Source organism: Pholis gunnellus, assembly GCF_910591455.1.
Source record: "Pholis gunnellus genome assembly, chromosome: 21".
Classification (NCBI taxonomy): Eukaryota; Metazoa; Chordata; class Actinopteri; order Perciformes; family Pholidae; genus Pholis; species Pholis gunnellus.
Genome location: NC_136548.1, coordinates 138,147 through 155,311, shown reverse-complemented (window position 1 = coordinate 155,311; position 17,165 = coordinate 138,147). Strand labels below are relative to the sequence as shown.

General features: G+C 38.2%; 1 protein-coding gene across 1 annotated transcript; it reads left to right on the top strand.

Moving 5' to 3' along the window:
* Positions 1–97: 97 nt before the first annotated feature.
* chrm3b (cholinergic receptor, muscarinic 3b) lies at positions 98–5,477 on the top strand (the record flags this gene model as incomplete). Its single annotated transcript, XM_079182850.1, has 5 exons — positions 98–203; positions 511–683; positions 1,564–1,859; positions 4,106–4,812; positions 4,966–5,477. 5 exons carry the CDS (start codon positions 98–100, stop codon positions 5,475–5,477), a joined length of 1,794 nt encoding a protein of 597 aa, XP_079038976.1.
* Between the last annotated feature and the right edge of the window lie 11,688 nt (positions 5,478–17,165).

Here is a 17,165-nt window from a genome sequence, read left to right as displayed (position 1 = left end):
AATGTTAAATAATTACATTAAACAACTATATCCTTCATTAACCCTATTTCTTTTAATCCTTTCTCTTTTCTTGTCTTTAAGATGTCCATTGGTCATCATGAACCTGACCTCCAACTCCGATACTATCCACTTCCTCACCAACAGTTCTCCTGGTATGAGAGACCAGCCTGATACCACCATCATAGCTGAGCCTGCCGTCTTCGGTACTGCACAACACTACAGAACTTAGTCTCTATAACAATTAAGTAATGTAGATATTGTGGATATAACAAAAAAAGAGGTTAAGAAAATGAAATAGATACAAGGAAAAGAAAATCCCAAATGGTCTTGAAATGTTCTCTGTGATTTAAGATGTGCTGCTGGGATAATGTTGCTGAGAAAGCTTTTTCAAATCTGCTGATAGAAGATTTGTAGACTTGTGTGCAAAACATTCTTGGGGACAGAATCAGAAAGTTTTCTGACTCTCCAAATCTCTGATAAAATGTAACTGATGTTTCTCTCCATCTTCAGGTGGCTCTTACCAGGAGTTGGCCATATTATCTGACAGTGTTGGTGGATGGAAGCAGCATAATGTCAGTCATATCTCAAGGCAAGGAGGAAATTTCACTGATTCACCAGTTAACAGGACATTAATGCTGCCAGCAGAGGATTTTGACCCATTAGGAGGACATTCTATCTGGCAGGTAATAATCAGATATTCTACTTTTTCCTCTTTTTTCTAACAGTAGTTTTAGTTATTGCTTTGTTGACACTGCAATATTGCAGTGCTTTGGTGACACTGCAATATTGGATAAACAAGTTTAAAATGAATAAATGTTAATGAGTGATCGTAGTAAGCCAAAAATGGCTTACTACAATCATTTTTGACAACTAAATGTGTAGACATGAGAAGTGTACACTGCAGGTAGAGAGCACTCCAGGACAGAGTAGTTTTGTGGCCTCACTGTGTAAATTCCATGGCTTCAGTAGCGAGGAATTCTAACCGCCAGACAAACATTTAGCTGTGCTCTTCACATGGCTGCTCCAAAGCTCCAGGGAATTTATGGCTCATTTGAACCAGTCGCTTATTGTTGGTGTTCCAAGATAAACTTTACATCTATGGAAAGTTATGAGACTTGTCTAAATTAATTAATGACATGAGTCTTTCTTATATAAGTGCTTCCTTAAGTCTGGTTAAATATTGATTGTAGATTTACAATAGCCAGATAAAGAGATGCATTTATGGCATTTAAGAAAGTAATATCTGCACACAAATTTTGTGTGAGAGGCTGAAATTACTTTATATTGATGACATTAACAGTGAATAGATGATGATTGCATGTAACATTAACCTAAACCTAAAAGGATAACTTAAAATATATTAAAGTGCAGCAGAATGTTACCAATTGTTCAGGGCATTGTCTATATAATTTAATACAGTGAAGTACAAGTAAAGCAGAGTTGTTGTGCTCTGACATGACCTCATCAACTGAAAATTCATTTTGTTTTTGAAATGTGTGAAAGTTAACACCGTCACTTAACCACCCTCTTTGGTTCTTTCTCTCCTTATCTCTTCATCGACAGGTCATCATAATTGTCTTCCTCACTGGATCACTTTCTCTTGTCACTATTGTTGGCAACATCCTAGTGTTGGTGTCATTCAAGATCAACAAGGCACTGAAGACAGTGAACAACTACTACCTGCTGAGCCTAGCATTTGCTGACCTTACCATTGGCACACTGTCAATGAACCTGTATACCACCTATATCATCATGGACCAGTGGGCTCTGGGGCCAGTGGTCTGTGACTTATGGCTTGCAATAGACTATGTGGCCAGTAATGCCTCGGTCATGAACCTGCTTGTTATTAGCTTTGACAGGTAACAGAACATAGTTCATTTAACCTTTTTTGAATAACTTAACTAAAATGAAGCTCACAGCCACCATCATATATTGTTAGTACAATCTGATAACCTTTTTTAATAAAAAAGCACACCAGTAGATGCTAACATCTGCTAAAGCATTACTTTGTATGAAGAGGTTAACTTACAAAGACCACACCAATAACAAAATAGGTTTTAAATAGTTTATTACATATTGAAGATGGAGGGGAGCCACAATGATGTAGGAGGGTTAAGGGTTAGGAACGAATGGATGGGGTCGTGGGATGAGGGTCGAAAGATGAAGTGATGAGAGGATGAAGGGATGAGGGGTGGTAAGGAATGAAGGGTTGTGGGTAGATGGATGGGGGATGGGGGATGGAGGGTGAAGGATGAGGGAATTAAGAGAGAAATTAGTGCTGTGTGCTGATGGATGGGGGAGTTAGATGATGGACTGGTCTCATCTGGAGGCTGGAGGGAACAGAGGGAGTAGAGACTCTAGGTGGGGGGCTGTCCCTTTGTGAGCCCTAAAGAACTGCTGCTATGACGATTGGGAGATGGTGGAGGAAGGAGTGATGGAAGTTAACTCAGGGTGCCAGGCTGAGGACCGCCTTCATTTTTTCTCTGAGGAAAGAGAAATTCCAAGTTCATGGAATGCGGAGTGTGAAGACGGTATGCAGGGTGTGAAGAAGGTGCCCTAAGGTCAGAGGCACAGTGAAGTAGTATGCACCCTTGCAGAGTGCGCTGAAAAGATTCCACTAGGTCGGGGTGGATGGGAAGTACTCTCAAAGCTCTGGTGATGTTTGCCTTGAAAAACCAGGCTCCTTGGCCTAGGGATGTGGCATGATCGATTTTTTTCTACTGCATGGGGAAGTCCAGCTTTTGGGGGGGATGAGATGTCTTCAACTTTTTTCGGAATATTTCTTAATAGCTACACCGATTGGACTGATTCTAAATATGGGGGCAGGTACTGAGGAATCGGCAACTTGAAACGTTGCATCCTACGTCGTTAAAGGTATTTCAGGCCATCCCCCGGAAACGGGAGTAAATTAGGGTTTTAGCCTCTTATCGCTGTGTCGTGGGAGCAGTCTGTGGGGCTGTGATAGCAGATACCGAGGTACGAAGAGCTAAGGTGGCCGAGGTTAGCAAGAGAAGACAAAGAATGCTGGGATGGAGGGACACATGTGCATTAAGCTCCTGATCCATGGTGTACATTACATGCTTTATTCGTTTTTGCTCATCTGTCACAGGTCATGTGAAAACTGAGTCAAAGTAGAAGTGAACGAATCAGTTGTACTTCAATACCTTTGTCCTGAGAAAATGGGATGTGTTTGAGGCGTGGTCTTTGTTCCCGAACGTAGTTGTAAAACTTAAATTATTGTGATTGCTTAGTAGAGGTCTATTTTCTGTTCTAATATTAAATGTTTCCAAATATATAGTATAGTATCCAAATCATAAAAAGCATATATTTACATATGGTATCATGATGGTATAATGTTGACAGCCATAGGCAACAGGACATATTTAAAGTCTCTTGTTTATATGAAATTATTCTGGTTCTATCAAGAGAGACAATGTGATAAACATTAATGCATAGCACAGTTACAGTTGCAACATGTTATCAACTCGTCAAATACCAAAGCTTAGTCAGTGGCCCTACGCTTCAAACTATGACGCTCTAGGCATCACTCTTGCATCAACTTTGGACAGGGAGTCAGTTTCCGCTTATTACATGCATACAGTATCTTTTCAAAATAAACTCCCAACGTAGGTTTACTTAGTTTTAAGGTTTACTTGGTTAAGTTAAGGCAACAAAACTACCTGGTTAGGCTTTAGAAAAAATGGGTTCAAATAAGTATGTTAGTTACATAAAATAAGTAAGCTTGTTATGTCACTTACGTATGGGGCATTGGTTAAGTACGTAAGTTATGTAACAAATGTAAGGTTAAATAAGTCAACCTTGACTTGGTGTCACAAGTCTATGTTGGTTTGACCCAACCATCTCCTGAAGCAGACTTTCTCACTCGTTATACTACATCAGTTGCTCTCACCATCTAATACTGATGAGTTTACATTAGAGTTAATTGAAAGCCTGGTCCGTCTCATATAGACACTAAAGGGTGCCTCAGTGCGTCGGAAGCCAAGGGCCACTGACCAAAAGTTGGGGTTTGACAAGTTGGGAGTGAGACAGTTGTAAGTTAGTCTGTATATTTGCAGTTGCCTAATTTCTTTTTGTGTTTTCTTAGGTATTTTTCTGTTACCAGACCTCTGACATACCGGGCCAAGCGTACAACCAAGCGAGCCATGACCATGATTGGATTAGCCTGGTCAATCTCTTTCATTCTTTGGGCCCCAGCCATCCTGTTCTGGCAGTACATTGTGGGTGAGCGGACAGTCCAGCCCAATGAGTGCTACATCCAGTTCCTGTCCGAGCCCATCATTACATTCTCCACTGCTGTTGCTGCATTCTACTTGCCGGTAACTATTATGTCATTCCTGTTTTGGAAGATCTATCAGGAGACAGAGAAGCGTGCTAAAGATATGCAAGGTCTCAGGGGATCTGGGTCAGGCAACAACCAGAGCCAGGCTCAGAATCAAGGGAGTTGTAGAGGAAGAGCTGGTGGAGAAGGTGCGACTAACAGCCAGAAGGATTCATCAGCCACGAGCTCTCAAAGCTGCAGAAGCTATGAACTAAATCAGCTGGCTTCAGAGAAGAACAACAAGGACAATGCCAGCATACCTGGAGGAACAGGAAGCAAGGCGAGGTGTGGCGCATTCTGCTTTCAGTTTTCATTACTGCTGCCAGGTCGCCATGCATCCAAGAGGTCCATCAACACCACGACAACTACAGCAGAGCAGAGCAGCAGTGACAGCTTGAACAACAATGAAGTTGGGGACCAGTCAGGTTCAGAGGACGAAGGTGACGGTGCCGACCCATCAAGGCCTCCAACAGGTTGGACATAACGCTACTAAGTGGTCTTATTAGCATGATATATATAAAAATAATATAAATATACATAATGTATAATAATATCTATCTATCTATCTATCTATCTATCTATCTATCTATCTATCTATCTATCTATCTATCTATCTATCTATCTAGATGGTAAGAAATCTAGAAAGGTGAAAAACAAAGATAAACAATCATCCGACAAAAGTCGAAAAGGGTCACAATCAAACCCTGTCACCTCATCACCTGCTGACCAATCTCCCACAGCCATAACCATTAAAGATGCAGCTATGGCCAAACGCTTCGCCTCTAAGGCCAAGACCGAGATCAACAAGCGCAAGAATGAAAAAAAGGCAAATGAGAAGAAAGCAGCACGGACGCTCAGTGCCATCCTCTTCGTCTTCATCACAACATGGTTACCATACAATATCATGGTGTTGGTCAACACTTTCTGTCAAGACTGTATTCCAGAAACTCTTTGGGCACTGGGCTACTGGTTGTGTTATGTTAACAGCACAATCAACCCCATATGCTATGCCCTTTGCAACAAGACCTTCCGAACAACTTTCAGGGATATTTTGATGTGCCAGTGGAATCAAAAGAAAAACAAGCCTAATTTTCAACAGAGGAAGGCTGTGGCTTTCAAGAAAAAAGACCCAATGTAGAATACATTGGCGAATGGTTGATAGCTCTGTGTTCAAAGTTGTCTTTCCTGATCTATATTTAGATTTGGAATGCAGCATACAAGCCTTCTATTCCAGGGAATAGATGCTCAACAGAATTTTGCTAACCAAAACTGATTCTTCAGGAGGTTTTGTCAAGCTAGCAGTGGGGCCAAAGCCTGGTGGAACAACTATTCATGGCCCCAGAGCACAATTGCTAATAAATTGGTGAACCCTCCGGCTATTTCTTTCACATTGACCAGCATTTTGGCCAATGACACGATCGCTCAAAAACTAATGCTGTATCATTATAATGTTTGCTGTGGATATTCATGGTTCCCAGAGGAGGAATTACAGCGTTGTTGATGGGTCCTTGAGGCCCAGCCTACCAGGCTGTCAAAATTGAATGGAAAGATTCAAATAGAATTTACCAAGCAGATTCCTGCTGATTGTCACCAGGACAGCTTAAGTATGTCAGTTTTCGATTTCATTTCAAAGATTTGAAGTTGGGTATTTATGTTTCTGCATTCAGTAAAATTCTATATTCAGTTGCCAGTTTATTTGGTACACATAGCAAATGTATTAGAAATTGTTCTGTTCATTCATCGTTATGGCCATTTTTGGAGGCTTTGTGCTTCTGTTGAATTGTATTGTTATTTTGAGTGTTTGTAATATTTACCAAACCCTCACAGTGTGCATTAGTTTCATTAGTTTTAGCTAGCTCTACCAAATATACTGGCAAAAAATACTCACTTAATAGGCACTTTTCAGTATGACCACCATTAGTTTAGAAATATTTTTAAAACTGTCTTGCAGCAATCTCAGATTCCAGAGGGGAAGGGGCTATTTCTGGGGTTCCGGTGTAGCCAACGGATATCAGGGCTGAGACTCTGTGCGCTCATTGTTTACAGTTTGATTAGCAAATTGTGATGCTAGGCTGGAGTTTGAGTTAAGAAACAACATGAACGACCGGATGGTTTCCCAAGTAGCCAGTTTATCAGCTAATTTCAAAGCAATCAAAAGCTAAATATTTGTCAGTGGATTCCAAGATTGTATTTCAGCCTCCACACGGACTGTTTACATGCACTAAACCAAAACCTGCTCGAACATGACTGGTCTCTACTACTCTGGCTACAAATGGAAACCAGAATGAATCCCATGCCGAAATCTTGTTCCCTTGCTTGCTGCATATAAACACACAATCTGTTTATTGAGATTAGTCGTGCAGTACCCTGTTCAGGGGCTATAGTTTACTTACTGAAATAGAATACCAAAATCAGTAAAAGAATATCATTTTTTTGTATCGAAAACACCAATAAGGTTTTCCTTGCTTTCAAATTTCAAAACTTCCAAAATAGCAAGCAAATAGCAAGCAAATTGTAGTAATAATAAATAGTAATAATAATAAGTTTCCTAATTTTTTGTCTCTTCCTAACACAGCACATTCAGCATGGCTATGATAATATTGTATTAAAGTCATGGGGCCTTTTTTATAAACACATTTTGTTATTTTCCTGTGTGAATGTAACATCTGCCTCTTGGGACTACAGATGAAAAATAGCCTCTTGGCTAACTCTGGCACATTTACAGCAATGTTTTTATTAATGTGTACTGTCCCTTATCAAATAAACCAATAAAAAAAATTACTCAAAACACTGTTAAACTTATTATGTAGTCTACAAAAGGGACATGGCATTATGAATTGCATATCTTGATGGTCAACTTTGAATTGACTATGACTATATAAACTATATAAACAAGATTTATTCTGCGCTAGTTGTGTTCAAGGTGAGTCATTGGACTAAATAAGTAAAATCAGTTTTTGTTTCATTAAAGCAACTCTGATTCAACCCTCTCCTACAAAAATTCCGTTCCCATACAACTAAAGTGCATTCTCAATTTTTTAGGGAAACTATTTTCTCGAGGATTACTGTCACAGTTTTCAAATAAAATTTCAATCAAAACACATCAATACTGGTATTGGTGCATCATTAGTAAAAAATACAATAGTTTGGCTTATAAATAAATATGCTCGTTACATTATTTAAGTTGCAGTCATAGATTAACATAAGTAAATATTTACATTTGGTTTCACACAAGACACAAATAGCTGTCTCCCAGTTTTAAGTCCTGTGTTGAGCCACTCATCCAACTTTATTCAGACATCTGCGGACTATGATTAGAAATGTATTTGAGATACGTCCAAAACAAACATAATCCAAGACTAAATATGTTTCCCTTGATACATAAATGACAATGCAGTTTCATTGAATGGGAACATAATAGTAGTAGCCAACAATAGTTAGTTTGATTTTCTTAGATTCACAAATCTATCCACAGTTTTACATTGTCTTGAGGAAAAGGGAGTCCTTTCAGTTTCATTGAGTTAAAAGCTCCCAAAGACTTACACACTGACTAACTACACTCATGTGCCTTGTTTTGCCAGATGACATCAAACACTACAGACCACTCCATCCTTTCTAAGTCACATACTGCTGTGAAAGAATATATACATGGTTTTAAAAACAACGAATAAAGACTTTGCACTTGTGTGTTTATTCCTACGTTAAAGGTTCCCTGTGGAGTTTTTGACCTCAAGTAGTGCTATGGAGCTGTATATTTACGAGTGGGTCCCTGTTTTGTTTATGTCCTGCACTTCCACAAAGACACAGTTCTACCAATAGTAGAACTATTCAAGAGTCAAGATATGCTGCAATGTGCCTACAGACTACAAACGACTACAAGCTAGTGCACATAGTAATAACAGTAGTAGCTAGTAAGAAACAATTACTTTGAAAATTGTCTTTACAAATGTTTTATGAAGAAGGAAGTGCAATGGGCATGTGTGTTGAAGTTCAAACACAAGTTCAAATGTGTGTTGAAGTTGGGGTGAGAAACACAAAATGTAAACATAACTCTTGTTTGTTTACAAGAAAACCCCACAGGGCACTTTTAATGAATGTGTGCAACTCAACTCTGTACCCAATTTTCATTTTGAATTGATGTTCACATGAATATATGAGTTGAAGAGCAATAAAATAAAATGTATAATCTTTGATATATTTACCTGTGATTGCTGAAACTATTTTTAAAGATACAAAGATTCTGAAATAAACTACTCAACTGCAGCTCTGGGCCCTATTCCTCGTACGTGGCTAACTGAGTTAGCCGGATAATTTTCAGGATGAGATTATATAAGTGAGGCTTTTCGGTTCCTCGAAGCAAGTTTGGAAAAATCACCATAGCAACACATCCATAAGCCTGAACCTGCTCCAGAGCAGGCTTGAGCTAGATCCGCTGGATAAGCTGCCACTCCCCCAGGGAAAAGTGTCAGCTCCCTTCCTCAGAGATCCATCGATGAGGAAGCGATATTAGTTAGATTAGCGTTTTATAGGGAGAGAGTTCTTCGAGATCGCCAAGATCCGTTATCACATCATGATGACTTCCTGTACGAGCGCTATCGATTCTGCCAACAAGGAATCATTTATTTAAAGACCTTCTCGAGCCGTACATTGAACACCACACGCCATCTACTGTCTCACGGACTGTATCACAGCCTCGCGCTTTTTTGCGAGTGGTTCATGTTTGTACAGTGTCGGTGATGCGGAGAACATCGGGAAAGCCGCTGCATGCCGTGCTGTTCATAAAGTTTATTTGGCGCTTAAGAAAGTTATGGATGTGTTCATTACATTACCATGGCACATATTGTATTGATCACCATTCTGAATAATGTTTGTGTGCTTAGTTTTTACTTGCTCCCGTGTCCTCTTGATGGCTGGTTGAACTACATGATGGTTGAAAGCACTCATAATGATGTGACAGTATTATTAGTACACCATAGCATATCATTATTGTAGAACATGATTACGGTGGACTCATGATAAGAATAGAGAGAATCACACACAATTTATTTTCACTGCTTATTATGAATAATACATACATACTAATCCGCCCATACACAGATTCACACACGCATATTCAAACTCCTATTCTATATGGTAATCTACACATACATGTATATACACATATATATATATAGTACATGATACATAAGTGCATACACCTACATATATCCTCATAAGTATCGATTAATTTGTATCAATTAGATATTCTTTGGGCTTGTTTTTATCTACTTATTCTGAAAGAGTTGATATAATTATTTTCGCTATAGATCTCATTGGATGATGCATTCCATTAAGCCTACTGCCAGCAGCACATTTAAAGAAATATCTGATTGATTGGGGTGATGAGGCTCTTAAAATGAACCTATACGTTTTCCCAACACTTGCGCATTTAACGAAGTCTGCGATATGTTGCCATGCTTCTTGTCTAGCCCTCGCAGCGGTGGCAGTGTTAGATTTCGCCATGATTATGGTCTTGAATTCCTCATATGCGTTCATGATCATCCCCTGCTCGTCAGCGGAGTAAAAAGAGGCTCTTTCTTTGAGTTTATTTGCTGTTGTACTGTACAGAAAATCATGGTTTCGGTGATCGACGCTTCCCCCTTTTGAAGTAGGACGGGCACGCGCAACGATCCTGATGACTGACATCTGGTTCGAATTAACGAGACTGTTTGAGCGCGGATCAGCCTTTGAGGAACCGAGATATCCTGACTTCAATTATCGGGTTAATTTAAGCTGGATAATAGGACATTTGATCGACTTAGTTGAACCACGTACGAGGAATAGGGCCCTGGTTCAGCATGTCACTGTATTAATAGTACAATACCGCCATCAAGTGGCTTCAAGATTAAAATGACTTTAACAGCTGGAGTCAGTGTGCACCAATATCATGTTGTAGATAGAACACCTGATAGAAAGTGTTGGTCAACACTTTCTATCAGGACTGTATTCCAGAAACTCTTTGGGCACTGGGCTACTGGTTGTGTTATGTTAACAGCACCATCAACCCCATGTGCTATGCCCTTTGCAACAAGACCTTCCGAACAACTTTCAGGGATATTTTAATGTGCCAGTCGAATCAACTGTACCATAATCAACCATAATTCCAGAGGTTTTCCCATCATGAGATTAATTTGTATTTCAAACAATTGAAATATTAATTGCAACACTTGATTTGTAGAACAAAAATGTAACCACACTGCAGTTCAATTGTATGGTTTTGGGGCAAAGAGATTTTGATTTGTTTGACTTTACTTTTGTTATGTAACTTACGAAACTGTGTAATCAATGTAACAAACACTGTTTTTAACCCAAACTACAATATTTGAGATGGATTGAGCAAAGTTATCCAGTTCCTCCAAATGAGTTAAGGGACAGACTCAACCCAATTGCATTTTATGATGCTGCTGCTGAGTTTCAACAAGGAAACTATTAGAATGCTGAACAGGAAGATGGGACCAACTCTCAAACATGGCAGTGAAAGACATGCAGATGTACCATCAATCCTCCAACTCCTGGTGGCCCTGAGATTTTTAACCGCCAGATGTTTCCAGAGGGTTGATGTGGACCTGTTTGGCCTACGCAACTCTGCCAAATCATCAGCAGAGTGTTTAGGGCAATAGCAAATCTGAAGAACCAATTGATCCGGTTCTCTCCTACACACTCTGGATTCTACAGGCAAACTGGATTTCCAGGGGGGCTATCTTCCTCCGGATCCATACCCTCAACTCTGTTGAACCTTTCAAACTCATGTTTACTTGTTGACAAAACTGGGTTATTTGGAGAAATGTGTTGATTCGCAGTGCTATAATCAGGATAATGTAACGGAGAGTCTATTTAGACAGGGGTGAGAAGCTATTCGGCTATTTTCACCCATTGAATATACTACTTAATCTAGCAATAGCTAGCTCTGCTAGAAAATCCTTTCTTGCAGAAAGATTAAGGAATAGTAATAGTTATAATAGTAGCAGTGCTATAAAAAACAACAAAGTATGTTTAGGGAGTTGGTGGTGGATGAATAGGTGAAACTTATATATACATGGCCTCAGTAAGCTACATGCACACCTAAAGGTTCTAATGTAATGATGAGAAGAGTCTATATATTTTGTCACAGCATTTTGTTTTTTTTTATTGACTTTAACATATGAAAACTGGTCATGAGTTTTGTAAAAAAAAATGTAATTATGGTTATGATCATTTATTTTCTCTTTCATTGCTTGTTTTACTTACATATTAAAGTGGACCGGCAATATTTGTGTCAAGGGTGATGAACAAGCCATGACTGAATAGGTCAGGGGTGGCCAACCCAGGCGAAAAAAAAGTATGAAAAGTATATTTAATCTTAGTATACTTCAGCATACTCAAGTATACTTGAAGCCCTACTTATCATCAGTATACTTAAAGAGTGTTATTTTGGAACAACTTATTTTGTACTTAATATACTTAAGTAGTAATTAAGTAGTGGTCTTGGACAATTCTAAGTGTATTAAGTACATTTTTTTGTACTTTTTGTGTACTAAATTGGAACAACTTATTGTATACTTATTACAATTTAAGTATATGACTGTGGATGTACTAATAAACATGCTTATAGCCAACTTAAAATATACTTTTTGGTGTTTGAAGTATATTTGAAATATACTATGAGTGTTTTATAAATATATAAACATTATAATATAAATATATTTATATTGTACTAATAATATATCAAAAGTATACTTTTGGTATACTATTAGTACAATATAAATATATTTATATTATACTAATAGTATACCAAAAGTTATACTTTTGGCTTATTCCAATTACTAAGAAAGTGCACTTTCTTAGTACTTTGTACACTACATACTATTATACATTACAATATTACAAATGTATTACCAAATGCGGAATGAACTTCCCAGATAGTAATCAAAAACACTTTATTGAATTTCAAATATATTTTATTATAATATATATATAATATATTTATAATACATTTAAAATACACAAACCAAAATAGTATTTGTGATTCTATAACATTGACTAACACACATTTATGACCAAAGAAAAGAGAAATATACTGAACAGAGAGCAAAACATTAAAACACAGAACCATCCCCAAACTCTTGCTCTCTAAATACAAACATGTTCATTTTTTTTGGTTAAAATGCTCGTTGTTACACTTCCTTCTGATGACCGCTCGCACGTCCGAGGCTCTCGTTTGCGGAAATTCTGCAATAACAGCATCTGTTAAGAGAAGAGACGAGAGAGGATATCACACAGCATATTCATACAACATTTTATTCTATTTTGACTACACAGGAAATCCTGTTGAACCAATATCATTCTTTTGAACAGTAAATCAAGATTAACATTGAGGAACTATATCAATAGAATATGCCAATATTCCTACCAGTGCAGGTCAAACGTATATTTCATCACTGGTGGTGTGTTTACCACGAACATGTGATCCTGCTGCTTTATAAATCACAGAAGCTTTAAATTGTCTACACACGACTCAAGACAATTACCTACCAGTTACTGCTTGCACTTTGGCAACGTCCAGTTGCCTTTTAGAAGGTCCCATTTTGCCAGACTTCCCAGTCAAGGTGGACAGTGCAAGGACCTCCTTGGTGAATACCAGGGCAGCCAGCTCCTGGCAAAAAAGGGTCATCCGTGAGCGATTAAGCCGCAGGAAGGCCCTCTTTGAATCTGTCACTGTGCTGCCAGACAAGGCGTGCTGTATATGAGAGAATCAATGGAACACATTAATATACAGTTGGAAGATCTCTACCTACCTATTACGAATGAATAGACGTTATTCAAATATGAATACAATGTGCTTCATTATTTAAAACACTGCTAGTAGTCTGTACATCCCTCTATGGAGCGGTACCACCAGTGGTGTGGAGGTTCCCACTCTCTACTAATTCACATGACTGATGTGTGACACATGTAACCTAGTAAATCCCATCACTTTATTTCTGACACATCTTAACTTGAATAGCAGACGATGCTGGCGAAGAGAAAAGGAACATGGTGCCATTTTTCTATAGCTCTTACACTGTGCAATCAACATTTACTTCACATTGACAAGTTAAAGCAAAAAAGTTCGGCATTGTTTTCGTTACTCAAAATATGACATTTTCTATACCTTTTTAGCAGGTGTGAACTGAGTTCTTTGTGCTGTCGCACTGATTTGTTGTAACTATTAGTGATATTAGGATCTTAAAACATTTTCTGTAATACAAAACAGTACATGTGTCTGGCATATGCAGTTACATTGACTTACTATATACTTCAGAATGAGATGCCCATCAGCTTCCTCAAGTTGGATGCCCAGAGGATGGCCGCCTTTTAAGGGTTGAAAGGACTTGTCGCCTGTAGAAAAGGATTACAGTTGTTGAAATATCCCTCAAAACGTCAATAATTACACAAAATGTTTAGAATATATATATATATATATATATATATATATAGGACCTATGGTGACCTTTAAAAATACACTGACTTCATTAAAATGACTTCTTCATGGAATAATTAATTATCTTAATTCTGCGTACATGACCCTACTACTTTTACTTATAGTTATTCTCATAAAGCACAACCTGGTGATTACTTTCACTTTACTGATGCTTCTGGTGAACTCGGACTTAAGACTTACACAAAGTGAGCTGCTGCTGTTGCTCTGTCTGCCACTCAGCGTCATTGAGTTGACTGACCGGCAGCTTGCTGCAGCAATATAACGTTAACGTTACCGGCAGCTTGCTGCAGCAATATAACGTTAACGTTACTGTGTCATGGCTGCCGTTATGAGCGACGGTAACATTAACCCCTTGCTGTCTGAGAGCATCTTCAACTTACTAACGTGATTTCACAGTTAGCTTCGTCTAATTCTACCATATTAAAAATATTTGAAAACATACTTGCAACCAGTCAGGAATATACAGTTGGCAATCAACATGACCAGTCTACAACTCATTAAATAGCCCATTAACATTTGCATGCATTTTAGTGAAGTCCACAAGCTACTAAAACAGTCTAAAAGCTACTACAATTGAATTCACCTAGCATTCCACTTGAGCGCAATATCAGGTTAGCTTAACGTTAACATACATATCACCTTCACGTTATGCTACTACACAACTTAGCTAGCTGTTGTAATGTTAGCTAAAGTAGCAACTAAGCTAACGTTAGCTATTGTAACGTTAGCTAAAGTAGCAAACACACAATTGATAGTGTCAGCTAAATGCTTGTTTCTATCAAACACTGTTTTAAAGTGTAAAGACAACTCTGTTTAGAACAAATATAACACACATATGGTTATAAATGTCTTACTTACCGAAAACTGAGACCTGTGGACAGATGGCAATGCCGGAGCTTCCAACTGAAATCCCCCAGAGTGAAAAACATTCCCGCCTTCAGAATTTGAATTTCTAGCACTGCCCATGCGCAGACAGGAACGCGGACGCTTTCTGCCCATGCGCACAGGAACGCGGACGCTTTCTGCCCATGCGCAGACAGGAAAGCGGACGCTTTCTACCCATGCGCAGAAAGCGCATATATAAAATATAATATTTTATTATAATATGAAATAATAAAAATGATATAATATTTTATAAAATGGCAAGATATCAAAATATATATATTTTTAAATGTGCTTTCGGTGCATTTTCACAGTAATACATTTTAACACATTCCAAAATAATAGTATTGAAATAATAGCATGAATAAGTTTACTGACCAATTACACTCAAATATTACTTAAAATATGCAAAAAATTCGGTATATTTAAAATCTGTATTTATAAAATGTGCTTTAAATACATTGTTTCAATGGTAATTTAGATCATACATTTTGAAATATACAAAAAATATGTTTGAAAACAAAGTTCAAAGAAATATGTTTAAGTAATTGCACAGAACTTTCACTTAAAGTATATTTTTCTTATAATATATTTTTTGAAAGTATACTACAGTACAATTATTTTAAAGTGTGTTAAAAGTATATTTTTGAAAATAGGTGAAAGCGTGACTTTTGTATACTTTTTATATATTTTCAGAAAGTACAATTCTTTGAAAGTATATTTGAAGTGTACTATTGAAAATGTTAGTATATTTTAAGTACAAAAAAGTACACTTTTTTTTCGCCTGGGAACCCGCGGCTCCCGAGCCGCATGCGGCTCTTTGCCCGGTTTCATGCGGCTCTTACGTTCATATCGAAGTTTGTATTTGTGTGTTTTTAATGTGCGTGTTCGCTTCGCTTGAGTTAAATACGGTATTTTCGTCAAACGCGCATGTGCAGCCACAGATTACGTTACTCGTCGACCCATTTAACGCCGAGACGGACTGTTTGAAAGCCCCGCTAGTCACAGATGAGGCTGCGGCTGAGTTGGAGATGATCGATCTTTGTGAGGAGGAACAACTCAAACCTGCTTTAAGGGACGGGACCATTGAGTTCTGGAAAAGTGTGCCAATGAAAAAATACCCCAATGTCAAACGGGCTGCGTTAAGATGCTGTCAATGTTTGGGTCAACATACGTCTGCGAGTCTGTTTTCTACCCTGAAACACGTGAAATCAAAGCATCGATCTGTTCTGACTGACACCCGGCCATGGGAAAGAATTGCTTCGAGTGGCAACAACGGAATACAAGCCAGATTTGAAGAGGATTGTTCAAGGCAAGGAATGCTAGAAGTCCCACTAAGTAACATGCATAGTAAAAGAAAAACACTATTGTAAATTATTATATTTTTGTTTGTGGACTTGGTTGAACTGAGAGTTTGTCTGTGTGAGACAGTGCACACAATGTTCATTGTTGAAAATGACTGGCCTGTGGTCTTAGGAGTCAAATTCTGTCATTATCATGTTGGTGTGTGACCTTTACAATAAATCTGGCTGAGCAAAGGTGTGTGTGTGTGTGAGGAAGGGATAGGGTGATGTTCATGTGTGCTCATGTGTATGATGTGGCTCTTTGCAGTAACACAGTAAAGAATGTGGCTCTTGGTCTCTGACTGGTTGGCCACCCCTGGAATAGGTGTTCTAGGTTGGCTACTTTTCTTCTTGGAAGATTCAAGCCTCTGTTTATCTGGAACATGTTTGAGCCAAATGGAGGTGAGAGCTAAGGATTAGAAGTTGTGATTGTTCTACCAGGCAGTGTGATGTTGATGGTGTTGCTTTGAAAACAAAAGAGGGGCGTTGAGTTTTACTTGCCCTTTTCCTTCATTACCCTAGCCTAGTCAATCTGTTACATCATATTCAAAGGCTTTTGTTCATACATAATAGAATACATGCATTCAACCAACTAAAGCAAATCCTTCCCAAACAAACAAGAGCATATGGACAGTGATTTTGTGCTGTTCATCTTGCAAATATTACCAGCACAAAAGCAAATTAAGCAATAAAGACAAACAACTCTCACAACTCTGTTCTCTTGTGTCTCAGCCAAAATTATCTTTCTGGTAGGAGGTAATTAAAAAGCACTAGAAAAGGTAAATCGATGGTACCCCAGGGGGTGAGCGTACCTTGGAATAGCACTATACGCACTATGATATCCAACAGAGCTGACATGGATAAGAAATTGATAAAGTTGAGGAAGATCATGTAATGTGATTGAAAACTCTAGAACACCTACTGGCACCCTTGTGGTGAGATTTAATTTTTCAAATAAATTGATCCTAAGAAATGTTGAACTTGTAAATAAAGAAAATCTATGAATAATGAACTTTATAGGCCTAAAACCATTGTTGAAATACTCTTTGTAATTAAATCATATATAAGAAGTGGAAGTTGTCACTGTTATGTCACCCACTGG